Source organism: Giraffa tippelskirchi, chromosome 3, assembly GCF_054371585.1.
Source record: "Giraffa tippelskirchi isolate mGirTip1 chromosome 3, T2T-mGirTip1v1.2.pri, whole genome shotgun sequence".
Lineage (NCBI taxonomy): Eukaryota > Metazoa > Chordata > Mammalia > Artiodactyla > Giraffidae > Giraffa > Giraffa tippelskirchi.
In genome coordinates, this window is record NC_137277.1 from 16,917,237 (window position 1) to 16,944,156 (window position 26,920).

The 26,920-nt window shown below is 48.1% G+C and overlaps 2 protein-coding genes across 3 annotated transcripts in view; one reads left to right on the forward strand and one right to left on the reverse strand.

Annotated features, from left to right (window-relative positions):
• Positions 1–26,920, reverse strand: part of FN3KRP (fructosamine 3 kinase related protein) — a 62,428-nt gene that overhangs the window by 23,949 nt on the left and 11,559 nt on the right. The window contains exon 2 of the mRNA XM_081576890.1: positions 12,995–13,102. The gene's annotated coding sequence lies outside the window, so the exon portion shown is untranslated. The remainder of the gene's footprint in view (positions 1–12,994; positions 13,103–26,920) is intronic.
• Positions 123–26,071, forward strand: RAB40B (RAB40B, member RAS oncogene family). 2 transcript variants are annotated; one of them, XM_081576882.1, is made up of 6 exons: positions 123–413; positions 20,868–20,928; positions 22,530–22,590; positions 23,165–23,242; positions 23,918–24,140; positions 25,040–26,071. In XM_081576882.1, exons 1-6 carry the CDS (start codon positions 272–274, stop codon positions 25,309–25,311), a joined length of 837 nt encoding a protein of 278 aa, XP_081433008.1. In that variant the 5' UTR covers positions 123–271; the 3' UTR covers positions 25,312–26,071. The 2 variants fall into 2 exon arrangements, with proteins under 2 accessions (XP_081433008.1, XP_081433009.1); XM_081576883.1 differs by having other exon boundaries at positions 23,975–24,140.

Below are 26,920 nucleotides of genomic sequence, written 5' to 3' on the forward strand. Positions count from 1 at the left end.
AGGTTCCCGGGAGAGGCGGGTGGGGAACGGCCTGGAGGCGGAGACGAAAGCGAGATGGATGGGCAGCCAGCCAATGAGAGCGTACAGCCGCCCTAGCAACTGCGGCCGGCCAATGGCTGGGCGGAGCCCGACTGCGCGCTGTCAGGCTGCGGGGACCGTGGGGCTAGCTGTGCTCCAGGGACCTCTGGACCCGCGCGGCGCTGGACTGCCAGGCCACCGCCTCTGCGCTGTCCCGTGGGCTGGGCATGGGCGCGGGCGCTGGCGCGGCACGATGAGTACCGGGGGCAGCCCGGTCCGCGCCTACGACTTTCTGCTCAAATTCCTACTGGTGGGCGACAGCGACGTGGGCAAAGGCGAGATCCTGGCGAGCCTGCAGGACGGTGCGGCCGAGTCCCCGTACGGCCACCCCGCGGGTGAGCACCAGGCCGGGAAGGAGTGGGGGTGGAGGGCGCGGGGGCTGGGGAGGAGAGGGGCGCAGGCCCGAGAGCTAGGCGGGGGAGGGGTGCAGGGGAGGAGAGGAGAGGAGGTGGAGGGCGCGGGGGCTGCGAAGAGGGGTAGCTGGCCCGGGGAGGGGCGCCAAAGAGCCGAGCAAAAGAGGCCGGGGAGGTACGGGGTCCCGAAGGGAAGTGCTCCGCGGGCGGAGGGAGCAGGGAGATCAGAGAGGGGAGCGGGGGGCGCGGAGCCTGGGAGGGAAAGCGAGGCCGCGGAGGCGCGGGGAGGAGGGGTGGAGCGCGCCGGGACTGTGAAAGAGAGGGGACGCGGGACCCGGAAGGGGACCTCCGGGCTTAGGGCTATCGAGTCTCTGCCTGAATCCTGCCCGCACAACGCGGGCAGCCCCCGAACCCTGGACATGGGGGACCCAGGGGACTAGTGAGGGTGAGGCTGGGACGCGCGCACTCCGAGTGTGAGGCGGGAGCGAGCGGCTGAATGACGCTGGGGTCCTCCCGACCTGGGGGTGACTGCCAGACGGAGGAGAGCGTACGGCCACACAGTCCGGGTTTGGGGAGGAAGGTTGGCGGGGCTGCTCCAAGGTGTCCTGCCGGGAGGTCGCACTTGGCACACGACGAGTCTGGAAAGGGCGCGTGGGGATGCGACGCCGGCGCGAGGGGCTGGGAGCATGGGATCGGAGCACAGCGGGGGCAGGCTCACAGGTGGTGGCTCTGCGCGTGGGTCGGATGGAAAGGGAGGGAGAGAAAGCACAAAGGACACATCTCGAGGCTTCTCCCGGGTTCCCTGGAGATGTGTGGAGGGGCTCCTCCTCCTGGTGGACAGGCCTGAGAGGGCAAGGAACCCAAGTGACCCTAGGGAGCATGGTCTGGGGTGCAAGAAAGGAAGGACCGACAGAGAGTGAGGGTCCCAGGGTGAAGGGAGACCAGAGCACCCGATGGCAGCCTACAGGGAATCTGGGAAGTTTCTGATTTGAGAGCAGCAGCCCCTGAAAGAGGGTGGACATTAGGAGGAAAAGAAGGGCAGCAGGGAGGAAAGTGGGCGGAAGTTGGGCCAAGAAGTGGGAGGACTAGGTGTTCCTGCAGTGCCCAGATCTTTACCCACCACCGGCTGCTTGAGTGGCTGTGGAAGGAGACCTGTGGATGTTCACGGTTGAGCTAACATCTCAGGGGCAGGAGCCACATTTCCAATACAGAGGCTGCTGATTGCTGTCTAGTTCCTGGGTAGCTGAGGAAGGTGGCCTAGGGAATGGACTCTTAATGTTCAAGCCAGCCTGGGGGTGTTTCTTGTCCTGGTCAGCCAGGGTAGGACTGAGAAGACAATGGGCAGCACACTGAGTTGGGGAAGGTTTGAGATGGGGGCATGAGCTGATGGTGAAAACCTGGATCCATTCTCACACTACAGTGCATGTAACAGTCACCCCCTGGTCCTATGAAAATGCAGATTCTGATTCTAGAACAGACTGTCCAAGATGATGTCATCAGCTACATGTATTTTTTTATGCTTAAAGCATGTTAGAAGGAAATACAACTGAAAGTGTGCGTGCTCAGTCACTTCTGTCGCATCCAATTCTTTGTAACCCTATGGACGATAGCCTCCATCCATGGGATTCTCCAGGTAAGAATACTGGAGTGGGTTTGCCATGCTCTGCTCCGGGGGATCTCCCCAACCCAGGGATGGAACCCATGTCTCCTGCATTGCAGGTGGATTCTTTACCACTGAGCCGGGGAAGCCCTAGAAGTGTGCATTAGCCACATTTATAGTGCTGGACAGCCACTGGTGAGGCAGCAGAAGTGCTGGACAGCGCAGTGTTGGGTTTAAGCTCTATGAGGGTGAGGAGCTGTCACTGTTTCCTCCTCAGCTGGGTCCTCTTGGTGTGGGGCTCAGCGAATGGATGGGCCGGAGGTGAAGTAACAAAACATTCAGCAAATGCAGTGCTGTGTATGTTTGGGGAAACAGGCTGTGGAACGTTTTCTGTTCTGTAGTAGATGAACAATGTGGGGGCAAAAAGGAACGTGGACCAGCATTTGCACAAAGGTCCTTCTGGCTGGTGTGAATGGAGGCTTGGTGCTTCTGCTCTGTTACTTTCATTCTATGTGCTGAACCGAGACTTCTAACAACTAGTTAGTGATTTCTCCTGAAGTTTTTTCCTTGACACAGAGGGAGGATTTAGGCTAAAAAGACACGTTCCACAAAAGGTCTTGTTAGCTTGGCTTGAGACACTGCAGAAAAGAACTGATAACGATAGATGTGCCCTCTATGGGTTTTTGATCTACTAAAAGATTTTTCTTGGATTAAGAAAAGAGACTATGGGGCTTCCCTGGTGGCTCAGGGGTACAGAATCCGCCTGCCAATGCAGGAGACACAGGTTCAATCCCTGATCCGGGAAGATCCCACATGATGCGGAGCAACTAAGCCCGTGTGCCACAACTATTGAGCCTGTGCTCTAGAACCCAGAAGCTCCAACTCTTGGGCCCAGGCGCTGCACCTTCTGAAACCTGCGTGCCCTAGAGTCCATGCTGTGCCACAAGGGAAGCCACCACAGTGAGAAACCCACACATCAAAACTAGAGAGTAGCCCCCACTTGCCACAACTAGAGAAAGCCCGCATAACACCAAAGACCCAGCACAGCCAAAAATAAATAAGTAAAACTATTCAAAACTGAAAAGATTATGAAAAATTGTAAGAAATTGGAATCATCATGATTATTATTTTAAAGATACATTTCACTCTGAAACAGTGTGGGTGCTTCTGGCAGAAAAGGTGAGGGCCTTTCAGCCTCACAACCCATCTCCCTCCACCCTATGCCTGAGTTCAGAGCCTGTTTATTATGTTCAGGTTGCCCAGGTTCCAAACACCCAATTCTGCATAGTAGCTACAGTGCCCACAATTGCTCAGTGTTAATTCAATATTTGAGAGTACTCTGTGCTCACCAGTAATCTTTTATTTTGCTGTCCCTCTGATTAGCTAATTTCATTTCAATCATTTTTTCAGGAAGGGCTCATGAGTATTTCCTAAGCATTTTCATGTCTGACACTGTCCTTTGCCTCTATCTTTGAACACTGTCTTGGCCGGGTGTAATAGTCTCAACTGCTGTTATCTTTCCCTCAACCTTTGTAAGCTCTGCTCCATCCTCTGCCATTGGATGTGGGGAAGCTTGAAGTCAGCTGATTTTTTTTTCCCATAGGGGTGATTTGCATTTTCTTCACGAATTTCTGAAGGGTTCCTTCTTTTTGCTTCATTTCATGAGCTTAAACAGACCATGTCTCAGAGCTGAAAGCTTCATTTTGAATTCCTGGCACACTGAGTACTCTTTCAATTTGCAGATTTTTTTCTCAATTTTAGGGAAATTTATTTTATGTCCTCAAAACATCTTCTGGTGCATTTATTGGTGTTTCCACTTCAGTGACACCAGTTGTATTAGTTTCCTGTGGCTGCTGGGCAAATTGCCACAAATGTAGTGGCTTGAAATAACACAAATTCTCTTACAGTTCTGAGGGGTGGCAGTCAACACAATCTCATAGGCTAAAATCAAGATCAGCAGGCCTGCATTCCTTTCTGGAGGTTCTAGTGGTGAGTCTGTTTTCCTGCCTTTTCCACATTCTAGAATCTGGCTTTGTCTCTTGGCCTGTAGGTCCTCCCCCACATTCAGGCCAGCAGTGGGAGTTGGGAGGTCTTTCTCGAATCTCGTCATTCTGAGCTGGACTCTGCCTCCTGCTTCACTTTTAAGAATGCTTGTGATCATACTGGGCTTCCCAAGTGGTGCTAGTGGTAAAGAACCCACCTGCTGATGCAGGAGATGTAAGACATATGGGCTCGATCCCTGGGTTGGGAAGATCCCCTGGAGGAGGGCACGGCAACCCACCCTAGTATTCTTGCCTGGAGAATCCCATGGACAGAGGAGCCTGGCGGGCTGCAGTCTATAGGGTCGCAAAGAGTCAGACATGACTGAAGAGACTTAGCACGCATGCATGTGATCACACTGGGGCCACTAGATGATCCAGAATAATCTCTGTATCGTAAGATCACCTCACTAGCAAAACTTAACTCCCCTTTGCCATGTAACCTAACATATCCACTAATTCTGTGAATTAGGACATGGATCTCTTTGATGGGCCATTATTCTTCCTGTTAGTAGCTCAGTTGTGTCCAACTCTTTACAACCCCATGGACTGTAGCCTGCCAGGCTCCTCTGTCTGTGGAGTTCTTCAGGCAAGACTACTAGAGTATCTTAGTTTCCCAACCAAGGATCGAACCCATGCCCTCAACAGTGAAAGCACAGAGTCCTAACCACAGGACTACCCAGAGAATTCTCTAATTTTTCCTTACTTTTAAAATGTTCCTCTTCTTCAATTTTTAAAAATGTCTTTACAAGTTCATTAAATAACTCTCCTTTGAACTATTTTACCAACTTCATGTTTTCATTAGATTGTTTCATTGCATGAAGTAACTGGGATGAATTTCCATCTGCTCCTGGGCTCACATTTCCTTACAAGTTGAATTCTGTTTTCCATTCCTTTTTAAACTTTTATTGAAGTATGATGCATACATATAGGAAAATGTGCCTATTATAACTGCATAGCTCAGCGAATTTTCACAAAGCTAACAAACCGATGCAACCAGCACCCTGGAAGCACAACATCAATAGGTTCCTGGGCCCCCAACCCTTCCACCAGCCACAACACCCAAAACATGACCCCTGGCCAGGCTTCTGACAGCGCGGGTCATTACTTTTTCATTCATTCTGTGTAAACATTAGAGCTGTACTGTGACTGCTTCTCTTGCTCTCATTGTATAAGACTCTCCTGGGTCGTATATGGTTGTGGATGGTTTATGATTTCCCTGGTGTGAATGCACCATGATCTATTTATTTACCCATCCTGCTGGGGTTAGCATTTCTGTGGTTTCCAGTTTCTGGCTGTTGTGATTAGTCCTGCTGTGAACATTTCCACTGTGCGTCTTTGGAATACTAAAGACCTATTTCTGTCAGAATATACCTGGGATGGCTGAGTATTTTGGCATGCATATGTTTAACTTAAGAAGATACTCCGAAAATGTTTTCAGTTTAGACTCTTGCTGCCAAGTTTGGGAGTTCTGTTTGCCCACATCCGTACTAACACTTGGTTCTTGTTCTTTTGCATTCTAGCCCTTCTGGAAAGTATAGTGTAGTTTGAATTTGTATCTCTCTAATAACTGATGAGATTGAACACCTTTGTCCATTTTTCATTAGGCTGAATTTACTGGGCAGTGCGAGTGTTTGAAAAAATACATTCTGGCTGTGAGTTCTTTGTCAGAAATACGTATCGTGAGTATCTACTCATGTGTTGATGTGTTGCCTTTAATCCCTTTAATAGTATTTCTAAGAACAGAAACCCTTCATTTTTACATAATCCAAATGATGGGTATTCATGGTGGGGACTCTGAGTGCTGAACAAGTCTCTGCCTGTTCCAGGCTGGGGATGTCCTCTGAGGCCCCACTGTCTTATCTCTGACATTGGTGGCTGCTGTCCCCCTGGACTGAGGAAGAGTGGGGGGTGGAGGTCAAGACACATTCTTTTCCAGTTGGATGCCCAGTAGAGACTCCCTCCCCCCGCATTGCTCTGTCACACTTGTCGCAGCCGGGCACCAGACAACCCCCGACCTGCATGCTTTCTGCTTTGCAGGTGGGCCTGCTTCGTGCTCGCAGGTGGCACTGCTGTGTACCCCTGTGTCTGTCTCATACCCGGGCAGCTCCACCTGCACGTAGTCTGTGCTCTGACACAGTCTGGTGAGGCCTGGCTTCTCCACCAAGGACCTTCTGTTTTCCTCCTAGCCTACAGTTGGAGGGCGGGGGCCTCGGGTTCCTGACCCTGTCCTGCAATCCAAGCTCTGGGAGGAGCAGGAGGGTGCATGTGAGCTGTGGAGACCGCTCACTGGGTGGCCCATTGCCCAAGGCGCTGTCCTTCCATCCCATGGGTGACATGCACACTCACGGTACTGCCAGGCCCTAACTGGCCCTGGAACCTCACTTCTGTCCAGTGGGTTGGTGCTCAGTCCCGTCTCTTCACCCCTTGGAAGTCCTGCTCTGGGCAGAAGTGGAAAGAAGGCCTCAATAGCTGGTATCCAGAAGGTGGCAAATCAAGGCTGTAGCTGGGCTCTGTCTTTTGCTCATCTTGGGTCCCCCCTGGGCTCAGGCTGGAGTGTTCCTGGTGCAAGGGTCATACCGTTTCCTTCCCTGACTGCTGAGTTTCTACATTTTGTTCATTTCATGAGTGATGGGAGTGGATCAAACTGCCATCAAAAGCTACAATCTCTCGCCTTCCAGTTTTTTTCCTTCCCAACAGGAGACTCATTATTTCTCCGACTGCTTTCTTCTGACTGTTTCTCCAGCTTCCTTTTCCCAGCAGGAAGTTCCCATCTTTCTTTCTCCATTTAATGTTTGCCAAGAGCTAAAAATAACATTTCCCACTTATTGAGAGTGTAGAAGAACCATGGCGTGAAATAGGTTATTTGTCCTTTCTCTTTGCTTTTGACAGTCTTTCTGCCAGGAGATGCCCACTTTCTCCTGCTACCTTCTAGATGCTGCAGACAGCTTACAGGGACTCTGCCTGTCTCCCTGGGCAACCACTTTAAGATTCAAAACATGATTTATAAAGTCATCACTTTCCAGTTTGAACTGATCGTTGAGTCGTGTTTTATCCTCCTTCTTCATGGTCAAACTCCTTCATCTCCCTTAGTACCACTTGTGAGCACTCAGTAAACTTAATGCATTGGGTTTTTTAAATTATGTCATAAATACTTCCATGTATTTGAAAATGATAAAATTGCATTTGTATGAGATTTTCTTGTTAAAAGCCCTTGAGTAAGTCCTACCTCTCCTGTGTCTTTGTGGGATCTTCTCCCTGCAGCAGTGACAGCCCCTTTAGTCTGACCTCTAACCCCTGCAAGCCCCTAGTCCAGGGTGAACCTGACTTTAGGTGATGGGCAGGGAAGGGCTCAGAACTTGCCAGTTCAGGTTCCTTCCAGTCAGAGACTCAGCTACCAGAGCTGGAGGCCCACCCACCACCCCTTGTGTCCTTTGCTACTGTCATGGGATGCCTGGAGGCTGCAGGGTGAGTGCAGCCAGGTAATCACAGCCTCCAGGTCCTGCCCGGGTCCTGCTGGCCACACCTGCTTATTTGTCACTGGCCTGGGAGCTCAGGTTACACGTGCCAACTGTTAGGGGTGAAGAGAAGCAGCAAGGTGTATGGAAATGGCTGGCATATTGCCGAGCACTTGCAGGCTGTTGTGGGCTCACCTCACCTTAAGAGATTGCTTTGAACCTCTGTTTCAAACTTTCCAGGCTTCTTTACCTTAAGTGGGGGCAAAGAGTGGATTGCATATAAACAAAAACAGAAGAGCTGCAATGCCCAGGGGCTTGGACCTAAAAATATCAGTTATGTGGATTTTGTCAGATCCACAAAGAAGAAAATTTAAAGGGGCTGTGATGTAAGACAGCAGCCTCAGGGTTTATTTCAGAAGTGAGCTTGCCTCCTTGGAGGCCTCAGCCAAATTCCCCACTTGACCTGGGTCACCCTTCCCTGTCCTCCTCTCCAGGAGCAAGAGTGCCGGTCCACCCACCCATTTGCAGGGGCTCCAGGGGCTCCTAAAGCTGGTCTGACTGCAGCACGCTGGCTTAAGATGCTACCAGCGTTTCATCAGTTTGCTAATACAGAAGACTTGTCTCTTTAGGTGGTCTTCTTTTTTTTTTTAAGTTTAGTTTTGGCTGCACTGGGTCTCCCTTGCTGTACGAGAGCTATTCTAATTCCTTTCATTTTCCATATAAAATTTAGCTTTGTCAGTCTACCTCCCCCAAAGCATCCAACCAGGATTTTTGATTGAGACTGAATCTATGAATCAATCTGGGGAGACCTGCCAACTTAACTATACTGGGTCTATCAATCCGATCCATGACCACATTATTTCTCTCCACTTATTTATGCCATCTTCTTGGTCAGCCGGCTTTCATCGTATTCCTTGCCTCAACATCTTTTCTCTTGGATTTATTGACCTGTTGTGCGGTGAGCAGAGGGAGCTTGGACTCAGTAACATGACCACTGAGCTCTGCTGGTGGCCTGAGTCCAGGTCTAAGCAGTGCCCACATTAAGGGGTGACCTCGAGACCTGGCAGGGGCAGCCTTGCAATTTGAAGGGACTGGGACCCACTGAGGTGTCGGGGCTCTGGAAAGAAGGGGTAGTCATTGGGCCATATCAAGTGACCCCTAATTTCATTTGTGGTGGGTGATGTACTGGGTCCCACCAGTATCTGGTTGGTGGAGCTTGTCCTTGCTGCGGGATTTCACAAGGCCTGAATGGAGTGGTTCAGCACATAGATCGTTAGGGGAAAAGGCGGGCATGACAGTGGTCCTGTCCCTGCCAGGGAAGTCATGGGAGATTTTAGCCCCCAATTGGGGAGTGAGAAGCTGGGGCAGCTAAGAGCTGGGAGCTGTGTGGATGAGCTGGGGTAGCCAGGCCATGAGCAGGCTGGAGACACGCGGGTCGAACCACTTTGCTATTTTTTTTTTCTTGTTGTCCACACTATGTGTAGGATCTTAGTTCCCCGACCAAGGATTGAACCCTCGCCCCCTGCATTGGAAGTTCAGAGTCTTAACCGCTGGAGTGCCAGGGAAGTCCCCACTTTGCTATCTCAAAGAGAAAAATCAGGAAGGGGAAATGTGCAGGGGACACACTTTCTTCCTTGGTGATTCAGACGGTAAAGAATCCGCCTGAAATGCGGGAGACCTGGGTTCAATCCCAGGGTTGGGAAGATCCCCTGGAGGAGGGCATGGCAACCCACTCCAGTATTCTTGCCTGCAGAATCCCCATGGACAAAAGGAGCCTGGCAGGCTACAGTCCATGGGGTCACAAAGAGTTGGACACGACTGAGCGACTAAGCACAGACTCTGAAAAAGAGCGGGACTGGTGTGGACTTCAGTAGCTGCTCTCTGTGTGGGATTCTCATATGAATAACACATTTCAGATCCCCATTTAAAACATGACACTTTTAGAACCACTTAGAAACGTGAGGCAGCACCACAGGGGCAGGCTCTGAGCCGTGGGTGAAGCTTGGGCCTGTACCTCAGCCCTGGGGTCTCCATGCTTCTCCCATCCTGAGCCCCCTCAGTCCTGTGAGGCACCCCAACATTTCCAAACAAAGTGCCCTTCTGATCTGAAAAGCCAGGCAGGGTACATCTCAGGATAGGACATAGGTATACATTTTTTAAAGGTGAAATTCACATAATATAAAACTAGCCATGTTAAAGGACTTTTCCTGGTGGCTCAGCAGTAAAGAATCCGCCTGCCCTGGAGGAGGAAATGATAACCCACTCCAGTATTCTTGCCTGGAGAATTCAATGGACAGAGGAGCCTGGCGGGCTACACTCCATGGGGTCGCAAGAGTTGGACATGACTGAGCGACTAACACTTTCACTACTATGTATAAAATGGATAACTAGTAAGAACCTGCTGTATCACACAGGAAACTCTACTCAATACCCTGTAATGACTGATATGGGAAAAGAATCTGAAAAAGAGTGGATATATGTATATGTTTAACTGATTCATCTTACTGCACACCTGAAACTAACTCAACATTGTAAATCAACTATATCCAATAAGAAGTTGTTTAAAAAAAGAAGAAAAAATCCTCCTTCGATGCAGGAGCTGCAGGAGACATGGGTTCCATCCCTGAGTCAAGAAAATCCCCTGGAGGAGGGCATGACAACCCACTCCAGTATTCTTGCCTGGAGAATCCCATGGACAGAGGAGCTGGGGGGCTACAGGCCACAGGGTCGCAAAGAGTTGGACACGACTGAAGCAACTTAGCCTGCACACATGCAACCGTGTTAAAGTGAATCATTCAGTGGCATTTGAGACATTCACAACCCTGTAACTTTCTAATTTTAGAACATTTTCCTCAGCCCTGCAAGTGAAAATCTGGACCCTCCCTCGCCCCTGGCAGCCAGCACTCCACTTTCAGATATTTTAATTCAACATAAGACATTCTCAAAAGTCAGGTTCTCGTGACGAATACGTTCGTCAATGATACTTAGCCAGTATTTACATGTCTGGGTCCTCTCAGTCATAGAGATAGAATTCAGCAGGTGCAGGAGGAGCTGAAATAGATTATTTACACATCCGGTGGCCTCAAAGTGTAAGGAGTGGCTTGGCAGTTGACATTTGCTTTTTCTTTTAGGCTAAAATTATCTCTCTTCTTGTCTCTGTTGTTCTGATTCACTCAGTGAACATTCCGACAGGCTTTGTTCCAGGAGCTTTTGTGTATTTTTATTTTATTTTGATGGACAGAGCTCTTGGTGAGTTGGCCGAGTGCACCAAATGTGTGTTACACTTTCTGAGCCTAACACGGACACTACTGCTGTCAAAACTATGAACCAAAAAGTAACCGAGTCAGAGAAGAGGAAGTACAATAAATAGGCACAGAGCAAACACACAAATAGAGGAACATTAAAAAAAAACAGTTCAATAAATAAGTGTATGAAAAAAGAGACCCTTCTCACAGTGAGACTTTGAACCTGGCATGAATAGGTGGGACTTGGAGGCTTCTCCGTGGCGGGCGCAGCCTTGATGGAGGGTTTATCTTTTGGGACCCAGAGGCCTGGGGAAGAATGGAGCTTGGGCTGATCTGAGGCCACTGCTGGTGGCAGGTCTCAGACATGAGCCATCCAGGAAACTGAGGCACAAGAAGAGGGAGGGAGAAAGAGAAAGAGAAATACCGTATTCTAACACATATACGGAATCCAGAAAAATGGTACTGAAGAATTTATTTACAGAGCAACAATGAAGAAACAGACATAGAGAATAGACTTATGGACATTGGGAGAGGGGAGGAGAGGGTGAGATGTATGGAAAGAGTAACATGGAAACTTACATTACCATATGTAAAAGAGACAGCCAATGGAAATTTGCTGTATGGCTCAGGAAACTCAAACAGGGGCTCTGTATCAACCTAGAGGGTTGGCTAGGGAGGGAGGTGGGAGGGAGTTTCAAAAGGAAGGGGATATATGCATACCTATGGCTGATTCATGTTGAGGTTTGACAGAAAACAGCAAAATTCTGTAAAGCAACTATCCTTCAATAAAAAATAATTAAAAAATAAAGAAGAGGGAGGGAACTGCTGGTCATCAGGAATGGGATTGTCCCAGGTGCCACAGAGTTTCTCCCTGCAGAGTCTTCACAGTCCTACATGGGAAACCTATGGGGTCCCCGGTAGGCTAGCTCATCTCTGCTCCCACTTTCCACCCTACAGATCAAAGGGGAGAAATGTTTTCTCAAGCTTTATTTCCCATCCCCCTAGCCCTCCCCCGCAACCTCCCGTGCTCTTCCTTGTCCCAAATTCTCAGCTACAGGGATAAAGGAGGTGCCTGCCATGGGAGCAGGTCACTCAGCTGCACAGATGGAGGGTAGAAGGATGGGTCTCAGCTCTAAAGGACATTAATGATGGAGACCACGTAGGCCTGGGTCTCCAAAACACACACAGCTCGGGGAGCATGCCTGAGGGTCCCAGGCATCAGGGTTGGTGTGCTGAGTGCAGGTTAGCCGGCAGGGGTTGGCCCTGATGAGAACAACTACCAGGGTCAGAGTTCAGTTTGGGTCCCAAATATTAATAGTTAGATCATTATCGTTGAGTTAGATTTTAAAAATTTATTTACTTTTATTTATTTACTTGGCTGCACCAAGTCTTAGTTGTGGCATGCGAGCTCTTAGTTGTGACATGTGGGATCTAGTTTGCAACCAGGATTCGAAGCTGGACCTCCTGCTTTGGGAGTGTGGAGTTTTAGCCACTGGACTACCAGTGAAGTCCCTTGATTTTCTTTTAAATACATGCTTGGTGTTCAGTCGTTAAGTCATGTCTGATTCTTTGTGGCCCCACAAACTGTAGCCCTCCAGGCTCCTCTGTCCATGGAATTTTCCAGGCAAGAAAACTGGAGTGGGTTGCCATTTCCTACTCCAGAGTATCTTCCTGACCCAGGGATCGAACCTGTGTCTCTTGGGTCTCTTGCACTGGCAGGTAGATTCTTTACCACTAGCATCACCTGGGAAGCCCAAATACATTTTTACTATTAACGAAACTCTGGGGTGTAGAGGGCATTGTGCTCTGCTTTGGGAAGATGTTAAAAGGTACTTCTATATCTTTTCCAAGATTTGTGTGTCAAGTTTCCTCTGTCTCTCTCTCCAGTCACTGTGCTTCATGGGTTTTCTGTCAGAGCATTTTCTGGTGCAAACAAAGAATCCGCTCAAAGAAGCTTAAGCGAGGAGTGTGTGGCCTTATGTAACTGACAGGTTGAGGGGTGTGCCTGGTTTCAGGCTAGATCCCAAGGCTGAGCCATTCTGGACTCTCCACTATTCCTTCTCCTCAAAGCTGCTCTCTGCACATGCCCATCCCTGCTTCTTCTTTGTTAGGTTAATTTCCACCTGGGGAGGAAGCTGGCCCCGGACAACTCCAAACTATACAATTATTGCAAGCTATGATGCCAATGTAGAGAAAACAATGAAGATGCTCTCTCTCCTACCTGCTTAGCCAGTCACTCTCCAGGGTTGTCAGCTCACTGGTTTTTATATCATGTCCACCATTGAGAGTTGTTATCTGCAGGAGGGCTGGTCCAGTAGGAGATTTGCAGCTGTGACCAGAGGCAGAATGTCAAAAGGGAGAAATCCAAAAACGACAAAGATCCTGGAAATTGCAAATGTGATGGCAGAAATAAAATTTCCAAAGAAAGCCAACATCTTATTAATAAGACCCCAGAGGAGGAAAACATAATTCAAGAAAGTTTCCCCGGGGACTTCCTTGGTAGTCCAGTGGTTAAGAATTCACCTTCTAATGCAAGGGATGAATGTTTGATCCCTAGTCTGGGAACTAAGATCTCATATACTGCGGGGAATCTAGGCCTGTGTACCACAACTAGAGAGCCTGGGTGCCGCAACTAAGACACAGTGCAGCCAAATAACTAAATATGGAAAAAAAAAAGTTTCCCCAGATTGAAAGAGCCTGTTGAGTGGTCAGCAAAACAAAGAAGAATAAAGATGCCCCATAATAAGGCTTGGAACTGCAAAACACCAGCATCAAGGAGAAGATCCCCTCACACCCTGCCAGAGGAAAGGTTAGATTGCGTTTCTGAAGGAAAATTATTTCTTACCTCAGCTGTGGGCCTATCTAAACTTAATGAAGAGTGAGGGCAGCCTAGACACTTATTTATGTTGTGTCTAGGGCAGTCACTCTTTATTGAGTTTAGATAGGCTCACATCTAGAGATTTAGATGACTAGGGAGATTATAGGGAGGAGTTAGTGATAAATGCAGAGAAAACTAAGCAAGTAAACCAACAGGCAATCTTTAACTCCAGAAGAAACAAGCAAAAAAAAAAAAAAAAATCGAGGACTTCCCTGGAAATCCAGCTAAGAATCTATCTTGCAATGTAGGGGACGCAGGTTGGATCCCTGGTTGGGGAACTAAGATCCCACATGTCACACAGTGTAGCCAAAACAAAAACAAATTGTACATGAAGGACAAATAAACACAGTATACCACATGGTTTAGTCCTGGACAGTGTTCACTTGGTCATATTGATGTAAAATTGAATATTGATTTAGCTAAAACAGCAACATAACTAGACTCTGTTAGTGTGTGCATGTATAAATGAGAGAGAGAATATGTGTTAGAGATAGAGGCAGGGGTATGTCATTGAAACAGAACTATATTTTCACCTTCTGTAATGGAAAATTGATTAATGCCTAAAACTGAAAAGTCAGGAAGTAGGAATATAAGTATGTTGTTTACAAGTTTGGAGAGACACAGCGAAAGAAAGGACTAGTGAAGATTGAAATGGGGAGTGAATTGAATTCCCTGGCAGGCTAGTGGTTAGGACTTGGTGCTTTCACTGCCATGGGCCCATGGTTCAATCCCTGGTTGGGGAACTAAGATCCCACAAACTGTGCAGTGCCATCTAAATAAATAAATAAAATGGAGAGTTGGACACAGGTGTGGTACATTTTCCACACTAAGCCCAAGAGAATGATGTGACCCCTGCAACCATGTGTGTCCACAACTCATGAAAACAAAAACCAAATACCGTTTTAAAAACTCATTTCAATAGTATGCTTAAGAAGACCATCAGGAACGAATTCTTTTACATTTATGAAACTTTTTTTTTTTATCGTGGACCTAAAATATAAGTACACTAGGAGACTTTCTAAATCAAAGGAGCCAGCCCAGCTCATGTGGTAGATTAACTTCCTTTAGGATAAAAGTGAAACAGCCCTCTAGCCTGTGAGTAGCAGTGTAGAAACAGATGTCATTGTCTGGAAACAGGTGTGCCAAAGCCCACGTTATCTCAAGATGCAAAAATAGGTACCCAAGTGTACTTATGTGTTGCTTCAGGCAGATAGTGCAAAACCTTTAAGCATTCCAAGGGAAAACTAAATATTTGTGTGTGTGTGTGTGTCTGTGTGTGTGTGTGTGTGTGTATGCAAAAAAAGCATTAGTCCCTCAGTCGTGTCCAACTCTTTGTGACCCCAAGGATTGTAATCTCTGTCCATGGAATTCTCTGGGCAAGAATACTGTAGTGGGTAGCCATTCCCTTCTCCAGGGGATCTTCCCGACCCAGGAATCGAACTCAGATCTCTCACATTGCGGGCAGATTCTTTACTGTCTGAGCAACTTCAAAGTTAACTTTATGTATGATGGTGGTGGTTTAGTTGCTAAGTCATGTCTGACTCTTTTGACCCCATGGACTGTAGCCCACCAGACTCCTCTGTCCATGGGATTCCCCAGTCAAGAATACTGGCGTGGGTTGCCATTTCCTACTCCAGGGGATCTACTCCACCGGAGATCAAACCCATGTCTCCTGTATTGAAAGTGGAGTCTTTAACACTGAACCATAAATATATATTTCTATATTCTCTCTATATAAATATGTATCAGTTCAGTTCAGTTGCTCAGTTGTGTCCAACTCTTTGCGACCCCATGGACTGCAGCACACCAGGCCTCCCTGTCCAACACCAACTCCCAGAATTTACTCAAACTCATGTTCATTAAGCCCCCATGCAATCATCATATCCTCTGTCGTCCCCTTCTCCTCCTGCCCTCTATCTTTCCCAACATCAGGGTCTTTTCAAATGAGTCAGCTCTTTGCATCGAGTGGCTAAAGTATTGGAGTTTCAGCTTCACCATCAGTCCTTCCAATGAACCCTCAGGACTGATCTCCTTTCGTATGGACTGGTTGGATCTCATTGCAGTCCAAGGGACTCTAAAGAGTCTTCTCCAACACTACCGTTCAAAAGCATCAATTCTTCGGCGCTCAGCTTTCTTTATGGTCCAACTCTCACATTCATACAAGACTACTGGAAAAACCATAGCCTTGACTAGACGGACTTTTGTTGGCAAAATAATGAATGCCTCTGCTTTTAAATATGCTGTCTAGGTTGGTCACAACTTTTCTTCCAAGGAGTAAGTGTCTTTTAATTTCATGGCTGCAACCACCATCTGCAGTGATTTTGGAGCCGCCCAAAATTGTTTGGGGCTCTCATTGTTTCCACTGTTTCCCCATCTATTTGCCATGAAGTGATGGGACTGGATGCCATGATCTTAGTTTTCTGAATGTTGAGCTTTAAGCCAATTTTTTCACTCTCCTCTTTCACTTTCATCAAGAGGCTCTTTAGTTCTTCTTCACTTTCTGCCATAAGGGTGGTGTCATCTGTGTATCTGAGGTTATTGATATTTCTCCCAGCAATCTTGATTTCAGCTTGTGCTTCCTCCAGCCCAGTGTTTCTCATGATGTACTCTGCATAGAAGTTAAATAAGCAGGATGACAGTATACAGCCTTGACGTACTCCTTTTCCTATTTGGAACCAGTCTGTTGTTCCATGTCCAGTTCTAACTGTTGCTTCCTGACCTGCATACAGGTTTCTTAAGAGACAGGTCAGGTGGTCTGGTATTCCCATCTCTTTCAGAATTTTCCACAGTTTATTGTGATCCACACAGTCAAAGGCTTTGGCATAGTCAATAAAGTAGAAACAGATGTTTTTCTGGAACTCTCTTGCTTTTTCGATGATCCAACGGATGTTGGCAATTTGATCTCTGGTTCCTCTGCCTTGTCTAAAACCAGCTTGAATATCTGGAATTTCACAGTTTACGTATTGTTAAAGCCTAGCTTGGAGAATTTTGAGCATTACTTTGCTAGTGTGTGAGATGAGTGCAATTGTGTGGTAGTTTGAGCATTCTTTGGCATTGCCTTTCTTTGAGATTGGAATGAAAACTGACCTTTTCCAGTCCTGTGGCCACTTCTGAGTTTTCCAAATTTGCTGGCATATTGAGTGTAACACTTTCACAGCATCATCTTTTAGGATTTGAAATAGCTCAACTGGAATTTCATCACCTCCACTAGCTTTGTTCATAGTGATGCTTCCTAAGGCCCAATTGACTTCACACTCCAGGATGTCTGTCTCTAGGTGAGTGATCACACCATCGTGATTGTCTGGGTCGTGAAGATCTTTTTTGTACAGTTCTTCTGTGTATTCTGGCCACCTCTTCTTAACATCTTCTGCTTCTGTTAGGTACGTACCATTTCTGTCCTTTATTATGCCCATCTTTGCATGAAATGTTCCCTTGGTATCTCTAATTTATGTATAGCTTATATAAAAATATATAATGTAATTATCATTGTATTTATTATGTGTATATATTATATGCATTCACATCTATTCATTATGCATATATACACTCTATTTAGTAAATGTGTATATATTCTATTTATTTATTGTGTATGTGTGTGGGTATCTCACGCTACATATGCCCCAGTGCTGACTATTGCAAAAGGAAGGACGTAAGCATTTGAAGGGATTTAAAGGACTGTAAAGAGGTCCTTGGTAGTTGCTACACGATGTAATTTCAGGACTTCCCTGGTGGTCCAGTGTTTAAGAATTCTCCCGCCAATGCAGGGAACACAGGTTTGATCCATAGTCTGGGAAGATTCCACATGCTGCTAGGCAGCTAAGCCCACATACCACAGCTACTGAGCCTTTGAACTCTAGAGCCCGTGCTCTGCAACAAGAGCAGCCACCACAATAAGCCCACTTGCCACAACTAGAGAAAGCCCGAGTGTAGCAGTGAAGAGTCAGTACAGCCAAAAATAAATAAAATTAAATAAATAAAAATTTATTTTAAAAAGATGCAATTGCCCAGATCCAAAACTACTGACCTAAACACTCTCTGGAATCTATACTCTGTCCTAAACACTTGGATGATGTGTCCTCAGAACGTGAGGCTGAATATTCTGCCATCCCCACCAGACACGTGGCATTGCCCTTAACCTGCTTTAAGACAGGAGACTTATGAATAAGACCTTTTTTTTTGATTGTGTCAGGTCTTCATTGTGGCAGGCAGCATCTTCATTGTGGGCTTGGGCTCAGTAGTTGCTGCGTATGGGCTTAGTTGCTCGGCAACATGTGGGATTTATCGTGACCAGGAGTAGAACTCGCATCCCCTCTGTTGCAATCTGGATTCTTAACCACTAGATGTCCAGGGAATTTCCCCCTTGGGACTTCTGTATACCGATTAAAACAGGTACAATAGTTTAAGATGAGTTTTTTGAAATTTTAACAATTAGGAGCCTTTCCAATTCAAATGATCCAAGAAACTAGCCCCACAGATATTTTCTGCTGCTAATCCAATTTTAAGGCTTCTCAGGTAGCACTAGTGGTAAAGAACCTGCCTGCCATTGCAGGAGACATAGAGATGCAGGTTTGATCCCTGGGTTGGGAAGATCCCCTAGAGGAGGGCATGGCAACCCACTCCAGTATTCTTGCCTGGAGAATCCCATGGACGGAGGAGCCTGGTGGGCTTCGGTCCATAGGGTTGCAGAGTCAGACATGACTGAAGCGACTTAGTACTCATGCATGCAATCCAACTTTAGAAAAAAGAGAAGCTCTCATCACTCTAGTTTCCAGGAGACCCTGCAGGCAGGGGTCTTGGAGACTGACTGACATAGTAAGAAATTATCCTCTGCTGGCTTCCTCTGAGTGTTCACACAAAAATCAGTTTTGGAATGCCAAAAAGAGAATCCCAGCTTGGTCATTTCAGGGCAGGATTTCCTTTAATTCCCAATTAAGTAAGCACTTGCAAGCATCAGTTCTATATAAACCCAGCTTGTGTCCCCATAGGTGGCTGTCCATCCATGAGCTGTTTGGCCTCTGAAGCATAGTTTCCCATTATCGATTTGGTTGCCTAATCAGAGATGAGACATGATCTGAACAACTTCCTGAGGACAGTGTGGTTGATGAGCTTTGTGCTGCTTCTGAGTCTAGCTCTCCAGGGAGTTACCCCCAGGATTGACTCGACTTTTTTACGTATCTTAATTTCACCCTCTGACAGTCTAAAACCACCGTGGGTGCTTGGAGTACTCAGTGATCAGCTTTTATCTCGTGTGTCCCCAGAAGAATGTTTACTTAATCCTTGTAGTGGGATCTGCTGTAGCACTGCTACACGTCTGGAGGATTGATCTTCGGACACCTCCGTTAGGTTCTCAGTCACCTGAGGACACCTTGTGGCGGGAAGGAGCTGATGTCCCTTGTTCTTGGTGCTGAGCAGGCTGTCTTGTGTCACTGGCAAACTGTTTGGTCAGACCATATATCGACTTGTTTTTTTTTTTTTTTCTTTTTAATTGAAGCCAAATTTAACAAAACTCCAGCTACCTATGTTTCTTTGGGCCTCCTGCCCAGACCTACCTAGGACTCTACCGAGGAAATTCACCAGTGCCCCTTAAGACTCCAAGTCAAGTACAGAAAACCTTAAATAAAAGTTGTAGGACCCTCACTTAAACAGTGAGATCTGGATATCAGGAGAGCTCACGAGGACACCTGAGGAGTACCAAGAAGCCGGAGGGGCTCAAAAGGCTGATACCAAGCGCCCATTCAGGGTAGACCCCTGGTGTTCTCAGGTGGGTATCTCTGATATCCTGCCACTACACCTTGAGTGTCAATGAAAAATTAATCAATTAGTCTAAGAAAGAAAATGAAGGGTTTCCTTGGTGAAACCCTTCTGCCTGCAATGCAGGAAGCCCAGGTTCAACCCCTGAGTTGGGAAAATCCTCTGGGGTAGGAGATGACAACCCACTCCATTATTCTTGCCTGGAGAATTCCATGAACAGAGAAGCCTGGTGGGCCCTAGTCTATGGGGTCGCAAAGAGTTGGACACGACTGAGAGACTATCGTTTTTCAAGAAAGAAGTGGAAAATTTTATTTGCACCAACCTGTGAATTATAACCTGGGAAACTGTCTTTCGGAAAGCTCTGAGGACTGCTCTGCCTGTCACAGGTCAAAGCACAGTTATAAATGTTTTTGAGACAAAGGAATATACATCAAAAGGGATGTTGACGGTTTACACAATGTAGGTCTGCTCATCCAAAGCAAATCTGGGTCATCATGATCCCTCACAACATTAGGAAAGAAAGTTATCTCCAGAGGAGTTATCAAGTGCTGACCAGGCCATCCTGATGGTTTACAAAATTAAGAAGGAATGTTCTCTCCTATGAGCTCTCCCAGTGGCTCAGAGGTAAAGAATCCACCTGCAATGCAAGAGATGCAGGTTGGATCCCTTGGTTGGGACGATCCCCTGGAGGAGGGCATGGCAACCCACTCCAGTATTCTGGCCTGGAGAATCCCATGGACAGGAGAGCCTGGTGGGCTACAGTCCATAGGGTCACAAGGAGTTGGACACAACTGAAGCGACTTAGCAGGCACGCACATTGTCTCCTATGGAGGTGTGGTCAATGCAGATGTCCACTACACAAGGTGGAGGAGGGAGGCAGTCCATACGGGCAGAAAAACTATTTATGTCTAAGTTTTTCTTGTCTTGCCATAGAACAGGAACTTTATTTCATCACCCTTGTGCACATAGGCACATGTTTCATCTCTGCATAGTTGAGAAAATGCTTCATAACTAATTTCATGTTTTACACACTTTTACCTTACATTCTCAGTGGGATAACTTGGAAGAAAGGAGCGCCATGTTCTAGCCCTGAATCCAGCAGAGACAAGGGTGTGTGAATGGGCTGCCCACAGTCTCTCAGCAAACCTGGGGCCAGCAGGCCATGTGTAGAGCCAGCTGCAGAATGGTTCTGGGGACTCCTGCTGCCCACCCCTCAGGTCATGGCAGGGGCCTAGGCACTGAGCTGGAGGCAGTTGTGGTAAGGGAGGAGCGGAGGTTAGAGACCCCGCTTCAAATAGAAGGTAGGTGAGGCTGGTGGGCCAGGGTCCAAGTGGGGCCCAGTTCAGCTGCCCCATGGGTGCTGGATCCCACCAGTGGGAAGTCCTTTCTCCCCCAGCATGAGATTGTCTCTCTAAGACTTTGTGGAAGTGCTTGGCACTTAAGCTGCCTCGACCCTCTTTCACAGGCATTGACTACAAGACCACCACCATTCTGCTGGACGGCCGGCGGGTGAAGCTGCAGCTCTGGTGAGTCAGGGGTCCCTCCTGACCCCTGAACATGGGGTGGGGGAGCTGTCCCGGCCCTTGGGGACTCTGGTAGCCCCTGAGGGAAGATCCACTGCTTCAGCCCCAGCCTGACCCAACAGCTCCCGTGGGAGCTGAAATCTGCATGGACCTTGGAGTCAGTCCAGAGCATGTGGACTTCTTCTGCCTCGCTGGCACCCAGAGGGGCCATACACCGTGACCAAGCTCAACAGGGCGGAGGGTGGACAGGGGTAGGAGTGTAAGAGGCCAGGGTGTCGCCCAGCTCTGGATTGGGTCTCTTTCTTGGTCCCCACTCCAGGCAGCCCTGGTTCTGTTGCTCTGGTGTGATACTCCTTGCCTTCCAGCTCCAGGGGTGGGTGACTAGGGTTTTCCTGCTGCGACTAATCCCTGGGTTTCCCCCACGCTATGTGACTTTCCTGACTACCATCACTAGCCCCTGTGTTATCACCTCTCCTGGGCCACCTGCATGGTTCCATTCTCCCGCCTGACCATGCCAGAACTCTCAAGGCCAGAAGTGTCTCCAGTGGGCCCAGAGCCCCTTCTCCCACCCCTAACCAGGAGCAGTAAGCCCCCAAGGCTGACCCGGGAAGCCTCTCTCCATGATGTCTGCTCGATGTCCCCGTCCCTGCTGACTCTCAAATCTCTTTTCCCTTCCTTCCTCCCCAGAGACCTCCTGAGGGCTCCTCTCTCAATCCAAACTTGTCCTGGACTCAGAAGGCCCCATTGTAACAGCTACTCCTGTTTCCTTGGCATCTGAAATGGAGCCCCTGTGCCTGGTTGGGGTGGTCGGTCCATCTCAGTAAATGCCCTGAGACAGGGTGGAGTCTGTCCCAAAGTGCTATTCTTCTTTATCCTGATGAATGCATCCCAGGATCACTTCCTCATATTGAGGAACATAGGGATGTATCCACAGGGATACATGTGATCTTTTCTTGCCAGATCTTAGTTCCCTGACCAGGGATTGAACCTGCGCCCTTGGCAGTGAAAGCGAGGAGTGCTAAGCACTGGATGCCAGGGAATTCCCATGATGTTTTTGAGTTAATTGGAAGTGGAGTGACCTCACCAAATCCTTTGGCCGATTTCTCCCTCAGTGTAGACTCACATTCCTTACTATATAGCTTTATCTCCAAATTAAACAACTTTTTAAAGACCTAAATTAGATTTATTGAAATGTCAGAATTATTATGTGGAAACCTATTATTCTGGAGAAGGGAAATGGCAACCCACTCCAGTATTCTTGCCTGGGAAATCCCAAGGACAGCAGAGCCTAGCAGGCTATAGTCCATGGGGTCGCAAAGAGTCGGACACAACTGAGCGGCTAACACATCACATTTCAACCCATTACTACTTTCTCTTGTTGACTTTTCAAATAATTAGAAAAGAGAAAGCACCCAGAAGGACATCTCAAGGTCCAGATCTCTCAAGGGAAAACGTGCCCAACGTTTTGTTGGGGGCTTGGACTTTCTTTTGGGATGGCCACTGACTGACAATTATAAAATGAACTTGCTCTGGCTCCCAAGTTCAAAAACTTTGTTGCCAGGAAGCAGTGATTTCTTCTTACAGGCCTCCAACATCTTTTCCAGGGACACGTCGGGTCAGGGGAGATTTTGTACCATATTCCGTTCCTACTCTCGGGGCGCACAGGTAACATCTCCCGAACTCGGAAGTCAAACTGACTTTGAATAATGACTTTCAGAATGTTCTTTAATGGATACTTGGAGGACAAGGCAATTAGCTTACATATAAGTTGATGCCAGAGTCTAAAGTTGTGCTGTGGACTGTTTGGTGACTCCCAAGCCTTCAGCATCAGGGGGGTGTGGTTGCATGTGTTGCATTTGTACATATGTGTGCATGAGTGGTGTGTAGGCATGTGGGTTGTGTGTGTACCATATTCACACGTGTGTGTGTCTGCATGTATGTGAGAACTCTGTCCAGGTGGGGGGCCTCTGCAGTCCCCCCCAACATTCCATGTCCCTGTACCAGCTCATGAATGTGGGGATGAGTTCCAGTACCCAACTCAGTTTCACATTTGAGGGTTTCTCCATGAGCTTATGAAATTATCATTGGAAATGATCATACAACTGCTACATTTGGCAGATAAATTTAAAAACATGTATTTTGTTGTTAAAATAAATAAAATGGCTATTAAGCTGGTTGTGTGTACCTGAGTGGCCAGCATGTTGGCCAGTCTGTCCCCAAGTGACCGTTGCCTCCCCAGGGTGTGATCCTGGTGTACGACATCGCAAACCGCTGGTCCTTTGATGGCATCGACCGGTGGATTAAGGAGATCAATGAGGTACAACAGAGGCAGGGCTCCCTCCTTCTGGGCCCACGGTGGGGGTGGGCAGGGGAGCCACGGCACGAGGCTCCAGCCACAGCGGGGAGGACACGTCACCTCCCAGCACAGGATGAGGCCCTGCACACAGTTAGGTGGGTTGACCAGTGGTGACTAGGCTGCTACCAGCTGGCACCCTGACCGGCCCAACTGCCAATGGGGACGTCGAGTGGTCAGTCCCACCCACCGTGTGAGTGTCCTGGGGCGGCCGTAACACCTCACCACAAACTATGTGGCTGAACACAAAAGAAATTCACTCTCTGAGTTCTGGGATCAAAGTCCAAAATCAAGGTGTTGATTCCCTCTATTTGAGAGGAGGATCCTTCCTGCCTCCTCCAGCTTCTGGTGTCCCTGACAGTCCTTGGTCCTTGATCTGTGGACGCCTCACTCTATCTCTGCTCTGCCATCACATGCCTTCTTCCCTGTGTGTCCTATGCCCTCTCCCCTTCTTATAAGGACACAGTAACAGGATGTCGGGTCCACCCCAAGACCTCAACTGATTCCATCTGCAAAGCCCCTATTTTCAAAAAAGGACGTATTCTGAAGTTCTAGGTGGATATCACCCCAGGACACCTGTCATACCAACAACAAAGCTTGCACCTGACCCACTTTCCTTGCCTCTTTGTCACCCTTTAGCATGCCCCGGGGGTCCCTAAGATCCTGGTGGGGAACCGCCTGCACCTGGCCTTCAAGCGGCAGGTCCCCACGGAGCAGGCCCAGGCCTACGCGGAGCGCCTGGGTGTGACGTTCTTCGAGGTCAGCCCGCTGTGCAATTTCAACATCACCGAGTCTTTCATGGAGCTGGCCAGGATCGTGCTGCTGCGGCACGGGATGGACCGGCTCTGGAGGCCGAGCAAGGGTAGGTGCTCCTCCAGGCTGCCCGGCAGCCCCTCCAGCACTCAGCCTCCCAGGACCTGCCCCCAGGTCACTGTCTCCACTCTCATAAATCGGAGCTTCTGCCCCTTAGTACTAGAGCCACTTGGTATGGAGTGTCCTCTGGTGGGGGCGTCCCCTATACTGTGGGTGAGCTGCATCCTTGGTCTCCCCGCCCCCATTTGTGAAAACCACAAATGTCTCCAGACTTTGCCAAATGCCCTAGGAAGTCAAAATCGTCCCCAGTTGAGAAGCACTGTTCTGAAAGTTGTTAGGACCTTGATTCTAAAAGGAGCCAAAGCCCTGGGTTGTGTTTCTTCTGTCTGATCCTCCAGGGGTTGAGGAGTACCCTGACCACACCAAGGGTGAGACAGTCTCTGCTCCCATCAGTCCCCTTGGGAGCCTCGCTGTATCTGAGCAGGTACTCTGACTCATAAAACAAATGATGTAGGTGAAACATAAGTGACAGCATTTGTTTTTCTGGTGTGTTCTCCAGTATGTCTTTATAAAGCTGATAACACACATTTTGGGGGGTCAGCTACTCAGTTGGGAAGCACGTTTCCTGAAGTCCTTGGCCTCAAGCCCCAAAAGCTGGTTGCATTAATCACGAGGAGATCTCATTGGCCATTGCTGGGCAGGACTCATCTCTCAGACCCAGTGGGAGAGACGGTGGTGGTCTCAAGTTTGGAGACAAACTGGGTTTAAGAAGACGGAAGCAGGACCACCCATTTCTAATCGCCACATGTAGGCACAGAGTGGGAGACTGGGCCTTGACATCTTGCCCCAGAGTCTCAGAGTGAAGGGTGGACAGGTGTCCTGCTGCCCTTGTGTTGGCCCCATGCCCAGGACAACACAAATGAACCAGGTTTTCTTTTCTTTCCCAAGTACTGAGCTTGCAGGACCTGTGCTGCCGGGCAGTGGTGTCCTGCACGCCTGTGCACCTGGTGGACAGGCTGCCACTGCCCACGGCCCTCAGGAGCCACCTCAAGTCCTTCTCGATGGCCACCGGCCTGAACGCCAGGATGGTGCACGGTCGCCCCTGCTCCCTTGCCACCAACTCCGGCCACAAGAGGACCAGCCTCCGAAAAGCAAAGGGCACCCACCTGCCCCAAAGCCCCCCCAGACGCTGCTCCAGAAACAACTGCAAAGTCTCTTGAGAAGGGTGCAAGGCAGAGGAGAGGCACAGATAGGAGGGGGAGGCTGCTCTGGATCTAGATGCCCTCCAGTGTCTTGGTGACCACGTCGCCCCAAGCAATGAAACCGAGGCTGGTACTCCGCTTACCAGATACTTCTGCATGGATGGGCATGGGGCTCTTATTTCAAACATGTGTTTATAAAGGGAAGAACTCTTGATAACATGGAATTTTGAATGTAACGTATCATGATTGAAGTGCAACTTTTTTCTTAAAACAACTACTTTTTATAAGAATGGTGATATGTTTGTGATGAGTATAAATTCTAGGGACTACAAAAAGTGGGAATGGAGAGAGAAATTAAGAGTTTTTGATGCTATGAGGGGTCTTTTTATAAACCTCCTTTTTAATGTCAAAGCACTGATTTATAAAACGCCATAGATAAGTTAGAGATTACGCATAGCCAATCTGTCCAGCTTGTGTATGAAACGGATTTGATCATGTTTTTGCTACGTTATTTACTACATTTTAGGATAAGTGATTTATATGCATATTTTCTGTAAATCTACATTTTTTTGTACGAATGTTTTATGAGTTATGACGCTAAGAGAAGAAAATGCCAAAGATATTTCTAGTTATAGTGAACACACTGCAGCATGGTTACACCACGTCCAGACTGGCAAGAGAATGTCACTCAGAGCCATTTCCAGCTAAGAGTGAAGCGAACACTGTTGTCTAAGAATCAATGTTTCTTGACAATAAAAAGTATACTTGTTTCTTGGTAGACTCATTGGCTGCTTCTTTCTGGTTTTGCGTACTTCCATCACCCTTGATCCCATTTGCTTTATTGCCTATTTCAGTCACCACAGTCAGTGCTAGTACCTGGCATTGGCAACAGGGCTGTGTCCCTGACCTGAACCACAGAGTGAAAGGATGCCTTTTCCTGAAAAGAACGCAGACACAGACAGTGGGGCCCGAAGGGGCAGCTGTCCGGCCTGTGTCTGTACAGGAAGAGTGGGAGGTGCTCTAGCCCCAATGCATGGGGCATCACTCCCCAGCACGAGTGACGCCAAGATTGAAGCTGACTCTGCCAACACTCCTGGCAGCGTCTCCTTCCTGGTTCTATGGCTTGACTCTCTGTGGCAGATGGAAGATGCAACAATGGATTAAAAAAATAACTTTCAGAGAAGAGAAAACACCCAGATGTCCTTGGTTTCTGTTAGTAATTTATAGTTTTTGTTTGCTTTGGGGGCTGTACCACCTGGCAAGTGGAATCTCTGTTCCCCAACCAAGCATTGAACCCACACCCCTAGAGTGGAAGTGTGGAGTCTTAACCACTGGACCACCAGGGAAGTCCCTGATTTATAGGTTTTTAGAAATTTAAAGAAAGCGACACCTTCAGAGATGGTAGAGCTGTGGCCCAGAGAGGAGGAATGAGCTTAGCTGCTGCTGGTCACCCAGCCCCCAGGGCATGAAGGGGACAAATGTCCACAGGGGAGCAGGTGAGGGCATAGCAGGTAAGCCTGGAGGGGACAGTCCCTCTGCAAGGGGCTTTGGGCTTGGTAGGACTTGCTGCCAGACTGTCACATCCTTCTCTCTGTTGGGCAGTGGATGGAGAAAGGAGAGTGAAGGG

Coding starts and splice junctions, on each gene's coding strand:
- RAB40B (XM_081576882.1), top strand. CDS start 272: ATGAGTACCGGGGGCAGCCCGGTCCGCGCCTACGACTTTCTGCTCAAA. Junction 414..20,867: donor CCCGTACGGCCACCCCGCGG/GTGAGCACCAGG, acceptor CCTCTTTCACAG/GCATTGACTACAAGACCACC. Junction 20,929..22,529: donor CGGGTGAAGCTGCAGCTCTG/GTGAGTCAGGGG, acceptor CATCTTTTCCAG/GGACACGTCGGGTCAGGGGA.